This window comes from Crocodylus siamensis, chromosome 3, assembly GCF_052110815.1.
Source record: "Crocodylus siamensis isolate JL-2025a chromosome 3, ASM5211081v1, whole genome shotgun sequence".
NCBI lineage: Eukaryota > Metazoa > Chordata > Crocodylia > Crocodylidae > Crocodylus > Crocodylus siamensis.
This window is the reverse complement of record NC_143397.1, coordinates 219,802,334-219,827,582: the sequence shown is the minus strand read 5'-3', so window position 1 is coordinate 219,827,582 and position 25,249 is coordinate 219,802,334. Positions and strand designations below refer to the sequence as shown.

General features: G+C 41.6%; 1 protein-coding gene across 4 annotated transcripts in view; it reads right to left on the bottom strand.

The window, feature by feature from the left end:
* CPQ (carboxypeptidase Q) overlaps nucleotides 1-25,249 on the bottom strand; it is a 309,733-nt gene that overhangs the window by 62,930 nt on the left and 221,554 nt on the right. For all 4 annotated transcript variants that reach the window (XM_090040396.1, XM_090040394.1, XM_090040397.1 and 1 more), the window contains one exon: nucleotides 17,106-17,197. In XM_090040396.1, coding sequence (XP_089896522.1) covers nucleotides 17,106-17,197 — 92 coding nt within the window. The remainder of the gene's footprint in view (nucleotides 1-17,105; nucleotides 17,198-25,249) is intronic.

Here is a 25,249-nt window from a genome sequence, read left to right as displayed (position 1 = left end):
GTTTTGTTCCCTTGCCCCAGCTGGGTTTGGCTCAGCAGTGCAGGCAGATAGTATATCCAGCTCAGAATGATCCCAGACCACAATACCCACCTGCTTCTGGGGTGCAGGTGCATGTGTGGATGCTGCCTTTTCCCCCTCCTCAGCAGGCAGAGGCACAGCAACAGGAGGAGCAGACTCAGCTGAGCCACTTGCCTCCAAACCTCTAATTCAGCCTTCTCTGAAGTGCCTTCTGAGGAAGGAGACCTGGCTCTAGGGGAAACTTGAGGGGTGTGGACAAAAACTCAGCTGATTCCCCTTCCTTCCCCAGAATTTCCCTTGCTAAGGCACTCAGATCAAGATCCAGCTCCAGCTCCAGCTCTTCCGCTGGCACTGGAAAGCTCAGCATGGGAAGTGAAATGGGGGTGGAGGAGACTGTCATGCTGGTGCTGCTGCTTGTTGTCATGGTGGCAGTGGGGGAGATTATGGCTGGTGCTCTTGGAGGGGATGCAATCTCAGGCACAGGCAGTTGCACTGGCACTGCTCCCCTCCCCTAGCTGCTTCTGGAAGCCTCATCCCTGCTAGCTGTAGGAAAAAGGCTGCATCTCACTTTGGGGATGGGGGGGAGGAGGGCCTTACACCTCTCCCTCTCCCCCACCTTTTGCCCGTCCCTGAAGGCTTGCCAGCAGCCTTTCCACCATGCTTCATGGTGTGTTTCAGAGTGTCATGTTTTTATTAAAATATATAAATGCATCTGCGTTCCTACATAAATTCTATAATGTATGTAATATGCCGCAAAGTTTAAATGCATCTCCCTTCCTATATAAATTCTATAAGTTACGTATATGCTGCAAGGTATAAATTTATAGAAGTAAAACAAATGTATCTGTCTTCCTATATAAATTCTATAATGTGTATGTAATATGCCATAAGGTATAAATGTATAGAAATAAAATATAAATGCATCTCCCTTCCTATACAAATTATATAGTGTAATATCCAATATAATTATAAAATTGGAAAAAACAAATCAATGAATATAATAATAACATAAAATGGTCTAGAAAAAAGCAAAAGGTATTGTGGAATTCCACTTGCTAGGCTAGCAAGTAGGAAACCATTCCAATCAATGCTAGTAGTAGTATTCATTGTCTTATGCTCCTGAGCTGCTGGAATATAGTTCAGTAACTGTCAGACTCCAAGGCAGAAAGCAGGCCAGTTCAAACAACCTTGCCTTTTATGGTGTTTTTCCATCCCTCCCCCACACCACTGGGATTGCAAGGGACCTCAGGCAAGGATTACTGTCACTGGCCAGCTACACAGTTGGTATGAGAGCAGTCTTTCCTCCCTCTTCCCCATCCCTCTCCTTACTGTCTGTTTCCCTGCAGGCAAGCCCAGCTTCAGCTTTGAAACTTGAAATGTTTTGAAACTTTTGAAATGTTTTGACTAACCTCGTTTAGTGTCAAGGCTGTTTCAAAGCCCTTTGTTTCATTTTGATTGCACCGTTTCGAGCTCAAAACGAGTTGAAACAGCATCAAAATGAAACAGCTGGCAAAATTTTGCACAGCCCTACCATTCAACACGTTTATTAATGATGTGACATAGAAAGCTTTTTGAGCAAGTGTGCAGACAACATGAAACTGAGAAGGACTGTGAACATCTTGGAGAATGCGAGCACAATTCAGAAGAATCTTGACAGATTGGAAAGTTAGGGTAGAGCTAACAGGATGAAGCTCAATGTGGACAAATGCAAAGTGCTACACCCTGGGAAGAATAACCAAAAACATAAATGTAAAATGGGTGACAGTTGGCTGGATGGCAGCACTATGGAAAAGGATTTGGGAGCCTTGGTAGATATAAGTCTGAAGTAGGATACAGCCATGCAAGGCAAATGTGGTTTTGGGATGCATTAATTGACACATTAGGTGCAAGACACAGAAGGTGATGGTGCCTCTACTCAGGTCTAGTTAATGTCTCATCTGGAGTACTGGGTGCAGTTCTGCCCTCCACATTTTAGGAAGGATTTGGAGAAATGAGAAAGGGTCCAGAGGTCGCAACAAAGAAGATAAAGGGCTTGGAAAGCAAGTCATACGAGGAGAAGCTGAAGGAACTAGGCATGCTCAGCTTGTGGAGGAGACACGATAGCAGTTTTCAAATACCTGATGGGCTGCCATAAAAAAGAGGAAAAATACCTGTTCTCTCTTGCTGAGGAAAAGAGGACATGGGCCAATGGCTTGAACTTGCAGCAAACTAAGTTTAGATTGGATACCCAGAAAACTTGTTTACTGTTAGAACAGTGAGGCAGTGGAACAGACTGCCTAGGGAAGTTGTGGACTCTGAATCACTAGAGGTATTGAAAAAGGTTGGACAGCCAGTGGTTGGGATGATTTAGTCATACTGTGGGTATTTCCCAGGCTTCTGGGATTTGCTGCTTGCCCCAACCCTGGCTTTCTGTTACGCGTGTTAGGGTGTTTTTAAGCCTCCCTTGGAGGCACTGAGTGTTGGCTACATCCAAGGCTGGAGACTGACTGGGATGTGTGCAGGTTCCTCCTGGGACCAAAACCAGACATTCCAGGCTACAGGGTCTTGCCTCTCTGCTCAGGGTCAGACCAATTACCACATTTGGGGGAAAGAATTTTATCCTGTGGTTAGACTGGTATGGACTGTGGGGGTTTTTGCTTTCCTCTGTAACAGATATTGTGGCCCTCTACCTGGGATCACTTGAGTACATATTGACAACATTTTTATAGAAGGAAGACACTGGATGCCATGGTTCTGCTGCTTTACTTGTGGCAAATGAGTGTGTTGGGTCTGTGTGATGTCAGGGTTGATGGGAGTCTTACGTACAGTTTATAGTTTCATAGTTTCTAGGGTTGGAAGGGACCTGAACAGATCATCAAGTCCAACTCCCTGCCATGGGCAGGAACGAGTGCTGGGATCATAACACCCCAGCCAGGTATCTGTCCAACCTGCTCCTGAAGACCCCAAGGCAGGGGGGAGCAGCACCTCGCTCGGGAACCCCTTCCAGAGCCTGGCAGCCCTAACCGTAAAGCAGTGCCCCCTGATATCAAGCCTGAACCTGCTCTCATAGTTTCATAGTTTCTAGGGTTGGAAGGGACCTGAGCAGATCATCCAGTCCGACCCCCCGCCCCGGCAGGAAAGAGCACTGGGGTCAAACGACCCCAGCAAGGTGCTCATCCAACCTCCTCCCAAAGACCCCCAGGGTAGGAGCCCGCACCACCTCTCCCGGAAGCCGGCTCCAGAACCCAGCCGCCCCGACCGTGAAGTCGCGCCTCCTGATCTCCAACCCAAACCCGCCCTCTGCCAGCCCGTGACCGGCATTCCCGGTCACTCCTGGCGGTGCTCGGGGGAACAGTTTAGATTATGGATTGAGAGGATGGTCTGAATAGGGATGATCCTCCCTCAGGCAAGGGGTTGGGACAGATTGCTGCTGGAGGTCCCTTCTCACCCTATTTCTCTATGATTCTACGAATTGAAATAGACTGTTAATGGATGGAAGACAACAGTGATGACGTTTAAAAAAAGACATGAACACATGTTAGATTTAAGTTCAAGTCATCTAGAGTCACTTAGAACGACTTACAATACATTAACAGCAGTATGCAGAAAAGATAGCTTTATTACAGAATTTTATAAACTGCTGGTAACATTATGGCATTCTTCAATTGTTTTCTATTTATACAAAATGTTCACATATGTTTTCAATAGTAAATTAAGAAAATGAACCACCCACAGTATGCGACACTGCTGTTTTTCCTTCTCATTTATATTGTAAAACTGTTTAAATGTTAGCATGTGCTATGCTAGAGTGTATGAAAACAGAATACTTTTGCACAGAGAAGCCAGAATGGGAAAGGGGGAAAAAACAAGAAATGAGGTCACACATATTAGAACAGCTGTATATCCTTGAGAAGCATTTTGGTAATTAAAATATAATGAAAAATTATAGACATATTCATAGTAGGTTTTGGAAACAATTATAAGCAGAATCCACCAGAAATTGTGGGGGTTGACTTCACCATACCAAATTCAGCATTTGTAATAAGATATTCAAGTTTCTATGCATGTAGGAAGAAATACATTTAATGGAAGACTATGTTTTTCCTTTTTGGATGGTGGAGAGAGAACTGCAACTTATCAAAACAGGTTGTGATTACATTCTTTCCTATCCTGGCAAATTTAAGCAAACAGCTGAGTATAAGTATAAGAGCAGCAGGCTCAGCTGTTTCTTTTTGTCCCCCATATTGATTATTTAATTTAAATATCCAAGCTTATTAAAAACTCAAGACACAGAGACAAGCACATTTGTCAAGGAACAATCTATTTGCTGAATCTCACTGTAATACAATACACTGAATGGTAAAATGTGCATCCTGGAACACACAGAGGATTCAATGAAAGAGTTAGGGTTGTTTGCCTATGTCAGTGTTTTTCAACCTGTAGTCCACAGACCCCTGGAGGGTCTGCAGACTATGTCTAGGATATCCATGAAAGGTGGCTATAAAAATGGGGGCACTACCCCAAAGGAAAGTGCCATCAGTGCTGCTGCTGCTCCAGCTCCCTCTGTGGCCAGAGGCCACCAACACGCCAGCAGCAGGCAGCCCAGAGCCACCAGACAGAGATCAGGTGGACAGCCCTATCTCATCCTGCTACTGCCACTACTTCACATAGGACTGCAGCTCTGTGGCCCCTCTGCTCACCTGGCGATTATCAATCTACAAACTGGAACAGGAGAAGTGGGGAATGGGGAGAGAGAGAGAGAGAATGTTCTTTATACACACAATAGATTCCAAAGGGGTCCGTGGCCCCATTCAAAACTTTTTAGGGGTTTGTAAGTGAAAAAAGTTGAAAATCACTGGCTTACATCTCTGAACAACAAGTTGGGTATATATGCCTTACATTCTTGGTTATGGATGGACTTATGTCCATCATAATACAATTTGTGTGGGATGAATCTGCTGCTACAGTTGGTAATATCTAGACCAACTATATAGCTGGAAGAGATGGTAAACAGCCTTTTGGACAAAAAGTGCCCTTCCTCAGGCCTTGCAAAGAAGCAGATACAGCCTATACTAAATATAAGGTAGAATGATTAAGTTTGCTTAACCTCATTAGGTAAATAAAAGGATTCCCTTAAAAAATTAAGTTGGCAATAAACCTCACAAAGAGAATTTATTAGAAGCCATTATTTACCAAATACAGAATAGGTGAGATAGATAAAAAGAATTACATAAAATAATAGTACTATTCAGTAGAGAAGAGAGCTGTTCTTACAGCAAGAGTACAGAAAGACTGGCAGAGGAAACAGGTAAATTATGAGCTACAAAACCACTGTCTGTTAATCCCATGACTTTTGCATTCAGTCAAATTTATGATTCCCTCCATACCTATCTTTTGAAGGTACTATGTAGGATTCCCTTGAGAACTAGGTCTGTGAGTTCAGATGGAATGGTTGTTCCATAAAAGAGTGTTTTCCCACTGGGAACTGGATGTTTCTCTCTGTTGTTTTTTTTCTGGGAAAGTTCATTCTGAAGCAGAGAGGTTGCTTAGTTTCACCAGCAGCTTTTTCCATGAGGTAGGTGTAAGATCCATGCATTCTGTTATTTTCTTGTGGGGGTTGTTGATTGTGGTGATGCTGGAGATGTGTTAGCGGAACTATATCCTGCCTAAACCACAAATGTAAAACCTGTCAACACTATCAACATACCCTGCAACAAAACTATTTTTAGAATTCATGGACCTTTCCCATGCTTTTCTCAGTGTGCTATAACTTTATCAAATGTACCAAATGCACTCAAGCCCAGAAGGCTTCAGGCATTCTGAGCTACTTAAAACACAATGGTCTCTAGGCCTTTATATAAATCTGAAAATCAAAGTTAACTTGAAAGTTAAAGTGAACTATCCAAGCAAGTGTTCAGATATTACTCTCTCCAATCTTAATTAGAAGAACCTCAGTTAGAGGGAAATGATAGCTGTATCATTTTATGATAAGATATTTTCTTTGATTTGTAGTATGGAGGACAGCCTCTTGTAAGATGAGTTACACTTAGCTTTCAGAAAATACCTAGACTTATATACCAGCATTTGTTTCTAAGCAGTTTTGATTCAAAGGTTGTTTTGCAATAACCTTTTCACATTTGTTGTAGTCAAAAACAGTAATCACCGCAATCAAATTACCAAAAATGCATCTAAATCAACTTAACAGGTTTATTAGCTTGGAAACCAAGAGAGAACAATAAATACAGTATGGCAATATGCAACAAACAAACAAAAAGCTCAAGTGTAGATTCTTGCCACTAAAAAAATAAATAATATTTCCTGGATATTAAAATTCATATGGCACATTAATGCCAACTCACATTACTATTTTAAGCCATTTGCTTCATTTAATGAAGTAAAGTGGGGAAAATACAACAACTAGAAAAAAAATTCAGAACAGCTGTTCAAAACTAGCAATGAGCTGATATCAAAGTACAGTAACTGACCACCGCAAATATTCAAATACAGTTCATCCCACAAATGAGGACAGGGAAAGTCAAGAATATATTCTGAGCAGAAAAAAATAGGTACAAGTTACTATGGCTGTGGCTCAGATTCTTTGGTCTGTCAAATTCATTTTGTGCCACTTACATACAAAATTAATATAAAGAAACCAGAGACTTCCACTGAAGAATATTCCCCTATGCAAGTGAAGAGTGGCATAAAGGAAAAACTGTACGCCAGGGCAAAGGAAGGGAGGAAGAGGCATGGTGGAAAGAGGCTTTCCTAAATGAGATTCTCCATTAAACCGAAGTCTCTGAAGTACCTTATGCCAAAGACTTAATTTATATCTCCCATGTGCAGCTTTGAGGCCCTTTGGGCATGGTGGAGAATCCAGTCCTTCGTGTGCTTTATAAAAACTCAATTTTCTATTAACGTTTCCTCAGGAAAGTCACAATTTTATATTAACAAAAGTATATGATTCATCACTCAAATCACTGTAATAAAATTTAACTGTTCACGTAATTATACCTGTATTCAACTGGTTAGCTCAACAAGGGATGCTATTAGATATCAGCAGAGATTCTATAGAATTTAGTGTAAGTGGCTTTTTCTTTTTGCAGCACTGTGAGAGAACATTTTTCTTTTTATTCACTTTTTCCATTCTGATTGGTGACTCACAAAAGAATGCTACAATGGAGAGATCAGACTGATCTCCCAAGCACAGATCTTCCTATTGGCTTATTTGCCTAAAACAAAGATAACAGGATGATATAAATGAGATAGAGGTCAAGGCATTGCCAAAATAAGCACTCAAGAAGCAAGTATGTTTTATGCCCTTGGCTTTTGCTCTTTGTCTTTTTTCCTGATCTCTATTCCCTCTTCTTTAGTATTATCTATCTCCTTAGTGCAGCAACCATGGAATAATATAGAACTTAAAAAGCCCATCTTCTTTTTGCATGAAAGGTACCACAAAACACAAATATATAACTACACAACAAATTCTGAAATTACATGCTCACTGGTTATTATATGCACCCAGAGGCATACCTGGGCACTTCTGTGCCTTGGGCAGTGGCAGTGCATGGTGAACATAAATGGCTGTGCTCCTGGCAGGGGTCACAGCAGCTGCTGTTTTCATGCCTCTCACTATGCCCTCTTCCACCCGTCCTGACTCAGTGCCCGGAGTGGGTGCCGTGGTCATCCCCGCCCCCCCACCAAGCTACTGTACCACCCTTCATTCTTAATTAAAGTAAGTGTCTTGTAAGCAGGGGTTAATAAGGGAAACCATTTCCTTCCTCACTGTCCTGCAAACATTTTAGATTTCTACATTTATCAACTCCACAGCAAAACAAACATTCTGCTTGTTCAAAATCTCTTAGCGAACAGATTCTTTGAAAGATTTTTCAAAATCTCTCACAGAAAATAAATACTGTTATCATCATCATTATATTACTATTCTTGTGGTGCCAGATATAAAAGCATATTTAGGTGTCTTTGATTGGTGGATCTGAATGGGAGTTTAAGTGCCTAAGCACTTTTTGGATCTGGCTTATCTTGGAGGTAGGTCTCCATTGCATTTTTGGCATATTCCAACAGAGACACACCAAAGCATGTCCCACCTGCTCACATCCACCAAATGCAGAAATGTGGTGGTGAAGCCATTCTAGGGGCAACCCAAGCCATTTTTCAAGCATGCCTGAGAGTGAGGTCCCTGGAGCAGCCATAGGGCTCAGCCCTAGTGTGTTTTTACCATAGAAGCAGGTAGGCAGAGCAAAATGGGAATGCAATGAAGACATAGCAATACCTATGGTGGTGCCTAAACTCAAATCAATAAAAAGGTAACTACATATGTTTTTGATATGGTTCCATGATAGTGCAAATAACAATAAAGTTCCTGTTGTCCATGAATCAAAACAGGGGCCTAACCTCAGGTCTCTCTCATTCCAAGTGAGTGCCCTGACAATGAGGGTACTAGGTACTTTGGGGTGACGCACGTTCTCACTGTTTCTCCAATAATTCCATCCTGCACTTTTGTCCCAAATTTACCTAAAAATAATAGTCTTGTGAAATCAGCATTGTCTGGTGAACAACCATCGTGTTGAAAAATGCCTGAGTACCTGCAATAGTTAGCTATTTCTATAGCACTTGTATGAAGCAACTAAAAAGAAGAATCTTCATCACAGCATAAATAAAGGGTGGGTAGAAGGAACATGTTCACTTATTTTCAGGCTGTCTAATTTCCCTTTGTGTCTATTTGTAAATGCGCATTATGTTCCAAAGCTTCAAAATTTTCTTATTTTCAGTTATTCATATCATTTAAAAGTTAAAATAATGTAAAAGTGTACTGTGACATACGCCTGCTCACATTCCTTAACTGCAAGTTTATTTTAAGAAATTTTCCTTTAATAGCTTCTGAGTCAAATCCAGACCCGAGGTAATACCTCAATTAATGTTAATGGAATTACAAAAGTAAGCATGAACTTTGCCCATTGTTTCTTAATCATAATTTTCTGAGTCTTTTAATGATAGAAATTATTTTTTCCAGAAGATTTTGTGTACTACCTTTATTCCAAAGCAAATATTGTTGACCACTCAGAATTTCTTTATTTAGCTGGGAAAACAGGCATGCACTTGTCTGTATGGGAAACAGAACTTACTCAGAGGTTGGTCCAAGGCTTTGAAATGAGCAACTCAAACTGAGGACCCTCACCACCTTCCACGCCAAGAGCAGGCTACTTATCCTTATTCTTTCCTTCTCTCCCACACACATAGCAGCATATATTTAAAAAACCAACCAGACAAGCAATCCATTACACATATTCCTCCCCTCCACTCAACCTTGAAAGACAGCAAGGGGTATGTATGCTGCTTTTATGGCTACCACTAACAAATGAGGCTTGCCCCCTGCTCATACTCCAAAATCAGGAATAGGGCAGTGAGGACATTCTGGGAGGACCTACTGCTACTATGCCCAAGATCTGAAGATGTGTAAGTGGCAGCAGGGCTGCCAGGAAGCACCCTCACTGCCTTCATTCTACAAAAAAAGCTATGTTTGTACCATACCATGCTTTTAGAGTGATTTATTTCATTATCAGTATCATGCCTAATGGTCCTACTCAGCAATCAAGGCTTTGTACAAAGTAAAAATCAAGTCCTTGCTTTAAGGGCCTGGGGCATGATTCTCAATTACACTGCTCTGACAGTGCAGTTGTCAATGTAAATAATAGGGCCCTGTAACACCTGGATTCAGTCTCAGCTTAAAATGTTTCAACTCAAAGCAACAAATATTATACCTGCTGTTCCATTATTGAAAAACAGTCCTGATAATTCAGTATTTAAGCTCTCTATCCTCTGAGTCAAAACTGAATAAGAACTCAGGTATGGTACTGTGGAAGAGGTCACTACAACTACTAGAGATACTGTTTCTCAGAGACTTGGAACATCATCAGCTCTGTTTATTAGAAATCCTAGGAGTTGGCTCTGGTGTACAGTAGTGCCTTAGGCTAGGGACAGACGTTACACATAAACTGGTTTAAGTGATCAGAAACTGGTTTAAACCTGTAACAGAACAGATGTTCAGTGCACATAAACCAGTTTGAAAATGGCTGAAACCAGTTTGAGATGAAGCTGTTGAATGTAGTACCAGACTTAACTGATTTGGCTCAAACCGGTTTTTGCAATGTCTGTCCCCACTTGCTGACTGAAGATAAAGCAGAGTCCCACAGCATCCCGACGTGCTCTCTGCGCTGGGTGGGGCTCTCTGCTCCACAGCAGGGTTGGCCTCTCCCCTCTGCTGCCTCGCTGGAATTTGGGAGTCTCTGCAGGTATCTGCCTGGCTTCTGCTCCCTCACCCTCCCCTCCCCACTCTGTGCTAAGCAGGCATTCCCCTGTCCCTCACAGACACCTCAGCATTAGCTTCCAGACCACATGCTGGCTACAGTCCATGCTGTGGGACATGACAGCGGCAGACAGGCTTTTTGAAGCTATTCAACAGGTAGCTTAATGTCCTTCCTTGGAAAAGCTGTTTAAGAGCTGTCAGCTACCCACTCCCCCTCCCTGCTAAGCAGGAATTCCCCTGTCCCCTCTGCCTTGTGGAGAAGATATCTGTGTATTAGCTAGCAGACTACATGCTGGGTCTGTGCTGAATCAACAGGCAGAATCAACAGGTAGCTGGTAACGTCTCTCTGTTTTCTTAATGAGGCAATGAACACTGAGATAGGGGTGACACTTATCAGCCCCACCACCCCTGGCTTGCTTGTCTGTCAGTTTGCTGCAGACAGTATACAGAAGCAGGGGGGGAGATTGAAAAGCTCAATATCAGCAACAGATGCATGCACTACATGCACTCTCTTTGCCTCAGTGCTTGCTGGGGGCTGGCAACACTCCTGCTCCTTGAGTAGTGAGCCAGGAAAAGCCTAGGACTGCAGGCAGGCTGGGGGTTTACACCCCTTCCCTATCAGAGCCTCCTGCTGGGACCTGGCCACCCCCCTCTCAGCTGAGCTCTGCAAGGGAAAGGAGGGCTGCTTTAGCACCCCGCAGCTTCCAGCCTGAGCCACTGCAGTCATGTGCCTGAATTTTTTTAGCCCAGAGGGATTGTCTATATGGTTGGAAACTGGTTTACCCTAGCTGGGTTAAACTAACCTGCAAAGGTTAAATCAGTTCAGGCTCAAGCTTTTTGAATGTCTGTCCCTAGCCTTAGAGGCCTGTCTGTGGGATTCTCTCCATAGACAGACAGCCTGCATAGCTCAATACTATATCTCATATGTACGGTATGTATACTTGTCAGACAATATGTTATCTTCTTTTTTTCTACCCTAACACATCTGCACAGACACAGGAAATCCATTTGCTGGTCTGCTCTGTACTGACTTAAATCATTCACTTCTTTTTATTTACAAGCAACTTTTAAACATGTTCTGTTTCATAATCAACTAGTCATAATACAGCCATGCAGATGAATCTACAAGCCATCTTGCATTAAATAAGGCACTTTTCCTCTTATTTGACTTGTAATAATTACCATCAAGAAGTAGTTTTCATGATATTGTACTCCAATTGTCAGAAATTTGCACAATAAGTTACTAAAAGGTTAAGATATTTTTCATGCCAGAATATAATGTACAGTATTAATCTGCTTTGTTGTCACCATGCATAATGAGGTTCTCTTTTCCAGTTGGATAATCAAGTTATAATTATACCCAAATACATTTTAAAAGAGTGCCCAGTAAAAACAAAAGGGACATCATTGTTGCTTATTTTTTTTGCCTAAATGTCAGATCCTTATTAACTAGGTTTTTGGTTGTAGCTGAGTTGGTCTACGGACATAGGCAGGCAAGGCTCTTTGAGTAGATCTGATACATTTTTTATTAGACCAACTGAGTAGCTGGAAAAATGCTTTCCTGCTTTTGGGTGCAGTCTTCTTCATCTTCTTCAAATCCATCTTAAAACCGCTCATCACCCAAAGACCAAATTTCATCTAAAACACAACTTACTTTCTGCGAAAACTCAAAAACCTAGACCACTTTCCCAGCAATACCCTCCTAGCCACCATGGATGTCACTAGATTGTACACCAACATCCCACACCAGGATGGCATCAAAGTCTGCCTTACATATCTACAAGAATGAGATTACAGACCTCAGGATACCACTGAACTCATATACTTCATCCTCAAACACTTCAGTTTCAACAACCAAAACTTCCTCCAGACCATGGGCACAGCTACAGGTACCAAAATGGCCCCACAATATGCCAACCTTTGTATGGCCCACCTAGAAGAAGACTTCCTCAAGAAATGCACCATCAAACCCTTACTATACCTGAAATAGTAAGGGGTTTTTTCCACCAAAAATTCAACAATCATCACCCCTCCATCAGATTATCATCTTGAATACTCTATCACCAGCATTTCCTTTTTGGACACTATGATCAATACCCAAGATGGTAAAATTCAAACCACCATATATAAGAAACCCATGGACCAACATGCATATCTACACAGAACCAGCAACCATGCTAAACACACCAAGAAATCTATAATTTACAGCCAAGCTCTCCAAAAGCACCGAATTTGCAGCGAGAATACCTGTTATCACAACCTTACAAATCTCAAAAGGGCCTTCAGCAAACAAGGACACTCCTTCAGAGAGATAGATTGCACTTTTGAAAGAGCCACCAGATACCATGTAAAGATTTGCTGCAGTACAAAAAGAAACCCCGCACAAATTGCACTTTAATAAGACCCCATTCTTAAAGAGATCTTTCCAGAACCACCCATCCTAGCCTTTAAACAAACATGAAACCTCATTAACTGCATCACCAGAAGCAAACTCCCTATGACCCAAACCACACCCAATGGATCCAGACCGTGCCAGGGCAAGAAATGCAAAACCTACCAACACATCTCTAACCACCCCCACAGTAACTACACCCCACACCAGAACTCCTAGGTCTTACACCTGCACCTCCAGAAATATTATATATCTCATTCAGTGCATCAAATACCTTGATGGAAAATATACAGGAGAAACTAAACAACAACTGCACACCAGAATGAACGCACACCAGAAATCTATCAAAAACAAGAATACCCAAATACCAGTGTGGGCCCACTTCTCACAGGACAATCATTCCCTCTCCGATTTCTCAGTTCTAATCCTCAAAGGGAACTTACAAAACACCTTTCGTAGACAGGCCTCTGAACTCCACTTCATAAATCTACTGGATACAAAAAATCATAGACTCAATATAGACACTGGATTTATTACAACCTACCTGATATCTCCTTCACCAGGTACCTGCTTGATCTGACCTCTTGCATCGTTCTTTTCACCCACCTTTTCTCCTCTCCCCTCCCCTCCCCTTACAGTTTCATAGTTGGTAGGGTCAGAAGGGACCTAAGCACATCATCAAGTCTGACCCCCTGCCATGGCAGGAAAGAGTACTGGGGTCAAACGACCCCGGCAAGGTGTTCATCTAGCCTCCTCTTAAAGACCCCCAGGGTAGGAGCCAGCACCACTTCTCTTGGAAGTTGGTTCCAGATCCTAGCCGCCCTAACAGTGAAGTAGCGCCTCCTGATATCTAGCTTGAATCTACCCTCTGCCAGCTTGTGACCATTATTTCTAGACTCCCCCAATGCCTGCTGGTCTCTCTTCTGACTAGTTTGTAAATGGCCACTAGATCCCCCCTCAGCCTTCTCTTGTTTTCCTGATTTCCAACTCTTTCCTTTTTCACTGAGAGCCTCTTTTACCTTTGTTTCCCCCACTTTCTTCCCTCTCCCTTCCCTGTTTTACCTTTTGTTTTTTTTCACTGATATCCTGTCACACTTTTCGCTTCTCTCATTCCTGTTTTCCTGATCTCCAACTATTTCCTTTTTCACAAACAGCCCCTTTTCTATCTTGAATTCTATCACTGTTGTCTCCCTTTGGCCTTCTCCATCTCCCCCGCCTCCACTTCTCCCCCCCACTTACCTGCTTTACCTTTCGTCTTTCTAATTTCTCCCTATGTACATTTTCAATGACATCCTGCCACACTTTTAGCTTCTCTCATTTATTTGAGTCTCAGACCAGAAGGGACTCCTTATGCCAGAAGAAGGGTGACTAATCAAAATCTTGCCTAGAAACTTTTTTCCAACTACTCAGTTGGTCTAATAAAATATATCACAGCTACTCAAAGAACCTTGCCTGCCAGATTCATATTAAGTTGTATTGTGCTTAAAACACAGGATTCAACATCTGCTTTGCTAAAGTATGACTTATCAGCAGTCTAACCTATAAAACAAAGTGTCTGCTGTGTTTCCCCATCTCTTGTACAGGTACTTTTCTCTAAAAGATTTACAGAAAATTCTGGAGTCCAACAATTTAACCATTTTGAATACCAGTGTCAGAAATTGGTTTAATGTTTTAAGGGACAACATACCTCCAATGTGAAATCCCCAAAACCCTGTGAAAGGGTTGTCTTTGACATGCCTACCAACTATGAGAACTAAAATGCCTTAATAAAAGGGGAGGCACATGGATTCGTGTTTTACAGACCTTCAGTAAACAAGGAGGTTAGAAAAAGCATAAAAAAAACTGTTGTCTCCAAAAACATTCAGACTATAAATCCAAAGAGAGGGTTTCTAGCAACCAGGGGGCTGAAATTATGGATTTCTTGAAAGGAGGGGGAAAGGAACCCAAACTGCTTAAAAGATGACACTTGATAGGGACAAAAATTACATATAAACCAGTACAAGTGATTGGAAACTGGTTCAAATCTGTAACACAGCAGAAGTTCAGTGCACATAAATCGCTTTCAAAATGACTGAAACCAGTTTAAGATAAACCTGAATGAATATAGTATCAGACTTAATTAATTTAGGTTAAATAAATTTATTGAACTTCTGTCCCAGATCCCCTTCAGATTTAAATTATACTCACAGTCCCCCAGCATCCCAGGATGCTCTGCATTTTCCCTACAAACCCCTCCTTGGACAGTGAGTGGGCTAGCTTTGCCCCAAGCTGTCTGCTCCAGCCAAGCAGGGTGCTGTACTGTAGCACTCCCTGGCTTCTGGTCTGGGCCACTCTAGGCATGTGGTTGCATTTCTGGAATCAAAATTGAATGTCTGTTCACCCGCTTATCAATTCTATCTATGCAGCTTAGACTGTAAAGCCTTGGTCTTTTTGACCATCTGTGATTAGTTGATAAGCTCATGGAAAGTATAATATGGTAAGATACGGGTATTCTTAGTATAACAATATGAGCATATTATATGGGCATTTGGTAACCTCATGAGGAAAAACAACTTAATCTCTGTGTGGGAGGTGTTTCAAAACCCAATACTTAGGGCTTGTCTTGGTTGTCTGTGGGGACCATAAATGCATTATTGGTTTCAGGCTTGTATGTGTGGTGCTGAGCTGACTTTCTTTCCCTGCCCGTCCTCTAAAGCACTGGACACTGGCTGCCCTAGAAGAGTAGTTGCGATGTGTCAGTGCTCTTACCCTCTCAGGTACCTGACTGGTGGGTCTAACTTGTGCATGTTGGGTCACATGGATTGCCAGATTCATGGTCAGGAAGGGATTTTTCCCTGAATCTGATTGCCTTCTTTTTAATGTAGGACATGATCCTCTTTTAAGATTATCTGAACATATTTTAACCTAATTTCCTTTCATCCCAGAATCAAGGTGCTGGCAATATTCTTGTTTCCACTGATGTGTACCTGAGGCACATTGTAGGGTTTTGTTTGTTCTTTTTTTTTTTTAAGGTGCTTTTGGACTTCAATAAGCAAAAAGGGAAAGAAGACATTCTTGTGAACCCTTTTTGGGTGCAAATGGGGGTTGGTTGCCTTTAAATGTAGGAGTTTGAATGTAATGGCCCAGAAGGTCATTCCAGTCCACTCTTTCTAGGTACCACTCACTGCTTTTTTTATATGGCATGACAATGACCTCATTATGACGTTAACTCAATCTGTTCTACTGTAGATTCACACTATGGATTTATTTAATTTATTTTCTTTGCCATGGTGATTTTTAATTTTTTCCCCTTCTCAAAAATAAATGTTCAGTTCTGACTCTTTAAGTTAGAAAGCATTAGAAACTTACTCCCATTTTGCTATGAAATTCTTTTCCAAAGCACCTGCTTTTTATTACTCTACAACTCTACAAAGTTTTATATTACTCTACAATGAGTGAAACTTCAAAACCTTTTCTTTATCAATTTCTAGTCTTTCCACTGCAGATTTTGCCTGTTTTTAAGATTAAGCATTACTAAATAAGGGAGAACAAAAGAAAAGATAAAAATCAGGTTTTGTTAAATATAGGATTAGCTTCCTACAAAATGTTTATATTTTTAAGACTACTGCCTCCAAGATAGTTTTATAAACCAATTCTTCCTATCATTCATTACTTTGAAGAGACAACTGTATGCAGAAAATATGGAAACAAACTCGTGTGATATTATCATCCTAATTGCTTAGAAAAAAAATATGATTATAAATTTTGCTTAGCATAATCAAAAAATCACTAGTGACAGTATTCAAAACATCCTGGACCCCATAAAGTTAATAACTGGCAGAATATATTTTGTATCACAAACTATTCATACGTAATCTGTGATGCTAAAGAAATTTTCTTTAGTTAATTATTTATCATGTTGTAATCAATTATCAGAAAAGATAATTAAGGAGAAATGACAACAGACACATAAAATGAATTAATAGGACCAAAATGTATGGACTGCTTACCACACCTAAAAATAGCTAACTGCCCCAAGGAAGTCATCCATATGAAATACTTACTTCAGAACAGTTTTGGGAAAGGGCCTGATAATTCAAGCAAAGTACATACAAATCTCATAGTGTCATTTCGTTTTCAAACTTAAGCTCTCCTCCTTCCCCTCCCCCTAGGATGTACAAGTCAGTCGATGACAATTTGCTTCTACTGATTTGCTAATGTAAGAGGGAGAAAATGTCAAAGATTGTATTGTAAGGAATACTTCACAAATTCCAATATGGGGCTGTACTTTGTAGAACAAAGAACTGGGTCCTATCCATTTAGATGTACAGTTTAACATTTTGAAAACTAAAAATTCTTATCAAAAAGGAAAGGAAACACATGCTACAAAGTGCATTATTGTCAAGCCTTGTTTACCTTGTGTAACTGATAGTACTGCTCAGCACCCACTCCTCCTTGCTCCTCCCCTGTCCACAGCACTAAGCGTAGAGTTCTCTTGGGACAAAGCCCTACAACATAAAATTAAATACTGCTTAGCCTGAAACATCTTATTGTCTTGAACAATTTTTCATCAGCCTCCACTTTCCTAGGGTATATGTGAGTTACCATAAAACCACCATCTCTGTTTTATGACTTATCTAACTATGAATGGACTCTGACACATTTTCTGAGGCAGTGGCAGATGAATGGCTTCCTTTGTGGGGTCACTACCAAAACTGCCTCATGGTTTGTGTAGAGGAGAAGCAAATCTGGAACAAACTCATTCCTAAAGATTAAAGAAAATAGGTTCCATAGTTATTTCTTTATTTAGGTGTCTACAGAACACATGCTATGGCCTGAGTTAGAACTGAGCACACTGTTTTCAACTTTAAAGAAGATTTTAACCAAATTCTGGCATGGATCATCATTATCTTTACATTAATTGAAAATGATCAGTTAGATTTGCATAAAAAGCCTTCAAGTAGTTCCAGCACTGAAAAACACTTGGATATACTTTTGCTATATATCAAACTTTAATAATGGAACACAGAGAGTTGAACTTTAGAACCTTAAATGCAATCAGCTGTTTGAGCAGATGCAAAGCTTTGGAAAGCATGACAAATGTGGGGCAATTCTAAATTTAACAATGACAGCTGAATGATAAAGACAGGGTCTAGGGTATACTCTGCAGTGGAGTTTAATAGTTTAATGCTGCAATAGACCTGGCACATAAATTTTGGCCTTTGAATTATTAACCTAAGTCTGTTAGAATGAATGCATTTATTCTGCGTCACAACTTTATATATAATTTTCAAAAAAAGAATGATTAGTGCTCCCTGTGCAGTACTGATGTTAACATTATATTAAAAAAAAGGAAAACAAAGAGAACTTGGTTGTGCAAAAAGAAACATGGAACACAGCCACACATACACACATCCGTGCTGGAGAGAAATGACTAACTGTCAACCTCCTTTAAAAAAAAAAGTTGCCCCACCCAAAAGAAATAAGGATTACAAACAGATCTGAAAGTTTGCTTTCAACACAAGCAAAAAGCAACTGAACACTGGCTTTGACAAACTACACCTTAGTAACTTTAACAACTTCACAGAAAACAAAGGAACCAAGATAAACTTATATTTTCCCATTACTTTGTAATGCATAAAGTCAAAACAATGAATGCAAGTGATTAAAGCCACATTTTCTAAAAGCAAATGAACTAATTGCAAACACAGAGGAAGAGCACTCTCATTTTTTTTTAAACAAACCCCTCAAAATCTCAGTGGATATTCTGTTCCACATTTAATTCATTACACCACAGGATTAGTCTTCTTCCCACTTCAAATCAGCCAGATGGCCAATGATGTCACATTAAGATGATAAAGCAGTAATCACATCGAAGCTAGCAAAACTACAGTCACAAAATAACCAAATGCAATCACAGCTTTGTTAAAAAATGTTGCTCTAATTTACAAAAACGCACTGGCCATGAAGTATGCATCAGAAAACAGCACACTGTCTTTTAAACAGTGCTGAAAATTAAACCTTAAGTGACAATCAGAGATATTCAGAAGGGTAGTTTCCTGCAACTAGAACATCACAAAATACTAGAGGCTGAAAGGCAATCCTTTGTCCAACATGGAACAAATCTAAACAGTGCCATGCAAAGCCTGTGAAAAGGGTTTTGACCAAGATACAAGTAGAAGCAAATTCTTCCTTCTCTTTCCAGTTCATGGGACACCAAAATAATAGCTGCTATAACCTAATAAGATGGTTATAGGCACCACTACCCTTGCCTTTCCTCTACCTAAGTGGGCTGTTTTGACCACTGGTTAGGAATGCAGTGTTCAGACTTGTACCTTCCCCAAGGCTCACCTCTCACACCATTGTAGCATGAGCTACTGAGGATCACTGTTCAGTGTTCACTGATACCGGACACGTCTGATATTCTAATTTATGGCCCCTTCCTAACCCTATCATTCTGCCTCTCTATTGCAGAGGGAAAATGTCAGCACTGCTGATCTGGATCCTGTCATGCCCAGAGGCAAGGAGAAGGGACTCCCCACTCTCAAAGTCTAAAAGGTTGCTGAGAAACAAAGGTTTACTTATATTTTTTACTCTGTTTAAAGTAAATGTTAATATACAAAGCCTTTAGTTTATAATATACGAGGGAATTTAATTTCCTCCTTATCAAACTGTGAAAGGAAGAGAGTGATAAATATTTATCTACTAGATATTAAGCACCCCCCAATTATCGTAACCAAAGATAGCCAAACAAATCCAATATAGAGTTTTGTTTTGCATTTTTATTTTAAAAAACGACTGTTTCTTAGTAAGGTGTAATCCCCGGGAAAGCAAGAAATGCAGAGTAACGTTTATTTAGAAAAAGTATTGACAAGATGTAATGCAGCCTAGAAAAATATGTCCTTTGATGATTAAGGTATATTATATGAATTTGTGGCAAACTTCAAATTATCACTCCTGTCAAAGCAGGAAAAAATAACCCAAAAGCATAAATAAAACAATGTTTCTGCTTTTTTTACTTATATGAAAGCAGTTTGTAGACTGTGCATAATGACATAAGAACAATAGATTTTTATTAGGTGTTACAAAAGCACAAAGTAAGTCTATCGTGAAATATGGAGTGAGTTATAACATGATTTATTTCTGTAATGGTCTTATTGTGCCCTTCCTGAATGGATGAGCCTGTGCTTACCTCCCTGCAAGCCATCGCACTATTCAGTTAATCTGATGGGATCCCAGGGTACCTCAGCACCATAGTGAAGAATCACTGCTTTATAGCATAAGCCTCACGCCAAATCTCTGCCAGCATAGGTATAGCTCTAAGAGCAAAGGCTCCGCTGCTGGTTGGACAGCCTCTTTTTATAAGGTTCTGATTCCCTTGCTTTTTAGGTGACTCCCTCAGTGACAAGTGCCATGGGAGGTGATCTGTTGCTTGGTTACAAGCTCACCTCCTTGAACCATTTCCTTGGGCAGCAACTACTTTATTGTTTTACTTCACTGTCATTTCAATGTAAGGCCAGAAGATTAGTGATCGATTGCTCTGCAGTGTTAATCTTCTATTATGTACAAGAATTTCTCCTAATATCTTCCTAGAATTTCCAGCAAGGATACGGGAGAAAAACAACACTGTAGGCGTAGTAGTCAGACAATAAAAATATACTCACACAACAAATGGAAGCTGCAGTTTGATAAAGATGCATAACGTGTGGACAAAAGAGCAAGTTACATTGACCTAAAAAATGGAACTTACTGTGCATCAGTAGGTCCATGGTAACAATCCACGTAACCACTTTCTCCCTGTGTAAATAAAAACTAAACTGGAGCAGCTTTGTCATTAGTGGAATAAGACTAAGCTTTCCAAATTAGCTTTCACAAACTGCAGGTTAGATCAGGAACAAAAAAACCACAGAGCTGTTGATGCATGGTAAGTCCCTGCTCACCATTAGCTCTCTGCAATTAGTTTCCCACTACCTCTCGAAACTGATGTCACACCTGTACATATACAGATAACTTATTAGCATGTGCTCTGTGCTTAAGAAGGTACATAAAAGGGAAAATGAGAGATACATTAACAGAAATTCTTTTATAGATGGTGAAGTAAGTTTATAGCAACTAAAAGCACTCATATTAAGATGCAGAGATTTGCAAGTATATGCATATTTAAATGTTGGAAAAGCTCTTTAATACCCAGTACACTAAAATAGCCTCATTTGCATTATTAATAGTATCTCAGTTTATAAAGTACTCTATTTCCTGAGTCTCACAGTTGGGTGGTAAAATGGCAGCGAAGTCGATTACAAAGCTGTAAGCATAGACTCTGGAGGTGGCCAGTGTTTACGTACCTTGGATCACCTTCATTAAACACTGATCTCAGCAATGTACAATCTTGATGTTACTACAGTTGTATCAAATTAACAAGCCCAAATGTGAAAAAAATCATTGCTCAAGAAAATTAAAAATGAAATGAATACAAATAGCTCTGTTACCAGTCATGCACCAAAAAGAAAATAAAATAAATATAAGGGTAAAGTTACACATTACACTTAGATCATACTAAGGGCTTTTAAAATGGAACATCCACATGTTAAAGCTTGTTCATTCATGGCAAGTTTACCCCGGAGTGTCTCAAAGTTATGCCACTTCAGGTGAAAGTTAACTCTGGAGGATGCTACCTAGTTGTGTTTAAGGTAACATCAGGCTGCTCCACAGAGATAAAACGAGTACTTTGCAGTTCTCCAGCATCTCAGGATGCACTATGCTCAGCCTCCCCCTTTCTTCCCCATCCAACACAGGGCAGGATTAGAGCCCAGGTGTCCTGGCTCTTAGCCATATCCCTGCTCACTAGCCCTCTAGTGGCAAGTTAGGGCTGTTCAGGGGAGAAATGGTATTAGCGCTAAAAATATGCCTGCTCACAGAATATTTTAACTTAACACAGTTTAACATTCCTCGGTTTTAATATGGTCTAAGTGTGACACATAACTTTACCCAGTGACATATGTGGTCCTTAGCTTGCTGTACTATATGCATCTCAGTGCAAGTTACTGCCTAGGCTTACATTTCACACGTGAATGCTGAGCCCACTGCCAGCACTCTCAGTGGGACAAGATTCCATCCTACATATTTCGGGACCAAGGCATTAGTCATTCACTTAGGTCAGCAAGTATTCTTTCCACTGTAAAGTTATGTAACTCTATTTTGAACAACAAATAGTGTGGGGTAATTAGTATTGCCAAGTTTGACATTCCCTACAGTAAGTACTTTCCCATGTGTCAGGACTGTAAATGAAGATTAGCAATAAGGTCTAACCTCTAGTCAAAGGAGTTCTTTTATAAAATTCATAACTGTTTAAAATATTATACATTTATAGGAACAGTAAAACTGATTTTGTCTTTTCATGGAAGAAAGAATTGATTTCTTCAAGCTCCATGACAGTGGGTTACATTCAATGACAATTGAAATGGCGGTTTAAATTAAGGAGGACATGTAAGTGGGTTGGGGAATGGTCAGCAGATAATAACAGATAAAGGAATATAACTTGCATTGATATGGCATTTGGTAAGCTATTCACGATGCGTGTCATATGTTGAAGGGGCAGAAGGAAAGAAAAGCTGGTTTTATCATTAAACGATTCAGTTACTTGCTTTTACTATAGCTCCCCTCATATCACTTCAACATGCAAGCTGCACTCATTTTGCACCTGTACGGTCAGATCCTGCCCAATGTACGAGTTCACTGCATTGGTGGGAAGAGTGCAAGCACCCATCTTCTTCACATTTAAGATAAGCACCAGAGAGAATAACTGGGGGGGGAAAAGGAGGTTTCAGATATAGCTGATAAATATATGTAGAAGCACGTGCACAGCCTGCATGCCTGGGAACACTGGAGGCCGCTATGCCCCCTGAGGCTCACCCAGCCCCACTCCCAAAGGACTCAGCCTATATCGCACTATTAAGTGCCCCCCTAAATATCAAACTGGTGCAAATTACAATGGGTAACCACTTAACCCCACTGTTTAAGCTGCTATTGTATTTGCTATAGAAGCTTCTATGGGGCCACACCTGTTTCCATAGTTTCATAGTAGCTAGAGTCGGAAGGGACCTAGGTAGATCATCTAGTCCGACCCCCTGCCTTGGCAGGAAAGAGCACCGGGGTCAGATGACCCCGGCAAGGTGCTCATCTAACTTCCTTTTAAAAATCCCCAGGCTAGGAGCCTGCACCACTTCCCCTGGAAGCCGGTTCCAGGCCCTAGCCGCCCTGACTGTGAAGTAGCACCTCCTAATATCTAATCTAAACTTACCCTCCGCCAGCTTGTGACCGTTATTCCTGGTCACTCCTGGCAGCGCACGGGGGAACAGGGACTCCCCCAGTACCTGCTGATCCCCCCTGACCAGTTTGTAGCAGGCCACAAGGTCCCCCCTTAACCTTCTCTTGTGGAGGCTAAACAGGTTCAGGTCCCGTAGCCTCTCCTCATAAGGCCTCCCCTGCTGACCCCTGATCATACGAGTGGCCCTCCTCTGAACTCTTTCCATATCGTCCACATCCCTCTTGAAGTGTGGCGCCCAGAACTGGACGCAGTACTCCAGCTGCGGCCTGACCAGTGCCGCATAGAGGGGGAGGATCACCTCCCTGGACCTGCTCGAGATGCATCTGTGGATGCATGACAGGGTATGGTTGGCCTTCTTGACTGCCTCCCCACACTGCCGGCCCATGTTCATCGTGGAGTCAATGACGACTCCAAGATCCTTTTCCGTCTCCGTGCTGGCAAGAGGGGAGTTCCCCAACCTGTAAGTGTGGTGCCGGTTCTTCCTCCCCATGTGCAACACCTTGCACTTATCAGTGTTAAACCCCATCCTATTCTCATCCGCCCACCGTTGCAACCTGCCAAGGTCAGCTTGTAGCCTATTGCACCCTTCTAGTGCACCCACATCCCCCCACATCTTAGTGTCATCAGCAAACTTGAACAGGGTGCTTTCTACCCCCTCATCCAAGTCACTGATGAAGATGTTGAACAGTGCGGGCCCGAGGACCGAGCCCTGCGGAACCCCACTGCCCACGTCCTTCCAGGTCGAGAAGAACCCATCCACTACCACCCTCTGGGTGCGGCCCTCCAACCAGTTGGCGACCCATTTGACCGTGTGGGCATCGACACCGCAGTCTCCCAGCTTTTTGATGAGGACAGGGTGAGAGACAGTGTCGAAAGCCTTCCGGAAGTCCAGAAAGACTACATCCACAGCAACCCCTGCGTCTAATGATTTGGTGACCTGATCGTAAAAGGCCACCAGGTTGGTCTGACAAGACCTGCCACTGATGAACCCATGTTGGTTGCCCCTGAGCATGCATTCCCCCGCAAGGCCCTCCTGGATGTGTGCCAGGATAATTTTTTCAAAGAGCTTACCCGGGATTGAGGTAAGACTAACTGGCCTGTAATTTCCCGGGTCCTCTTTTTTTCCCTTTTTGAAGATAGGGACCACATTGGCCCTCTTCCAGTCCTCCGGCACCTCACCAGAGCACCACGAGTGCTCATAGAGCCGCGCCAGGGGTCCCGCAATGACCTCGGCCAGTTCCTGTAGAACCCTAGGGTGAAGATCGTCCATCAGTTCACAGTCTGGTCTATTGTCAAACTGAGCTTTGGGAGCTACTCATTTTTTTCCATTACACTCATACAGGCTGAAGCAGAACTGTGACGTGCCTTTATGTAACTGAAACAAGATACCACATAGCCCTGTATAGCACATTTCCTTGTAGTATTTACTAATGCCAACTACATCACTTAACTTTTAAGGACTGCAGTGTGATCTGGCTTCATTAGACATGAGAGATTACATTCTTCCATGTCACCCTGTGAAAAACCTGACAGACTACTTAATCAAACATCTGTGAAAATACCCACTACCAAAGTATTAAAAGTTCTGGTGCAGAGAATTGAGAAAGGAATGTATGACTATCTGCTCTGACGTAGAAGCCATAGAATGAAATGCAAAGCACTTTAGTAAGATGTGTGTCCATTCAGTTATCAGCCTAGTTTTCTATAAATAAAATTAAGTGGGAGATTCAATAGGATCTTATGATTTATTTCATAGATTTCATAGACATTAGGGCTGGAAGGGACCTCGGGAGATCATCGAGTTCAGCCCCCTGCCCAAAGGGCAGGAAGTCAGCTGGGGTCATAGGATCCCAGCAAGATAAGCATCCAATTTACTCTTGAAGGTGTTCAATGTAGGCGCTTGAACCACCTCCACTGGCAGACTGTTCCAGACCTTGGGGGCTTGGACAGTAAAGAAATTCTTCCTTATGTCCAGCCTGAAACGGTCTTGCAGGAGTTTGTGACCGTTCGACCTCGTCATCCCATGGGGCGCTCTGGTGAACAGATGTTCCCCCAGATCCTGGTGGTCACCCCTGATAAACTTGTAGGTGGCCATCAGATCACCCCTGAGCCTGCGCTTTTCCAGGCTAAAGAGTCCCATGGCTCTCAGCCTGTCATCGTAAGATCTGTTTTCCTGACCTCTGATCATGCGCGTGGCTCTCCTCTGGACTCTCTCAAGCTTCTCCACATCCTTTTT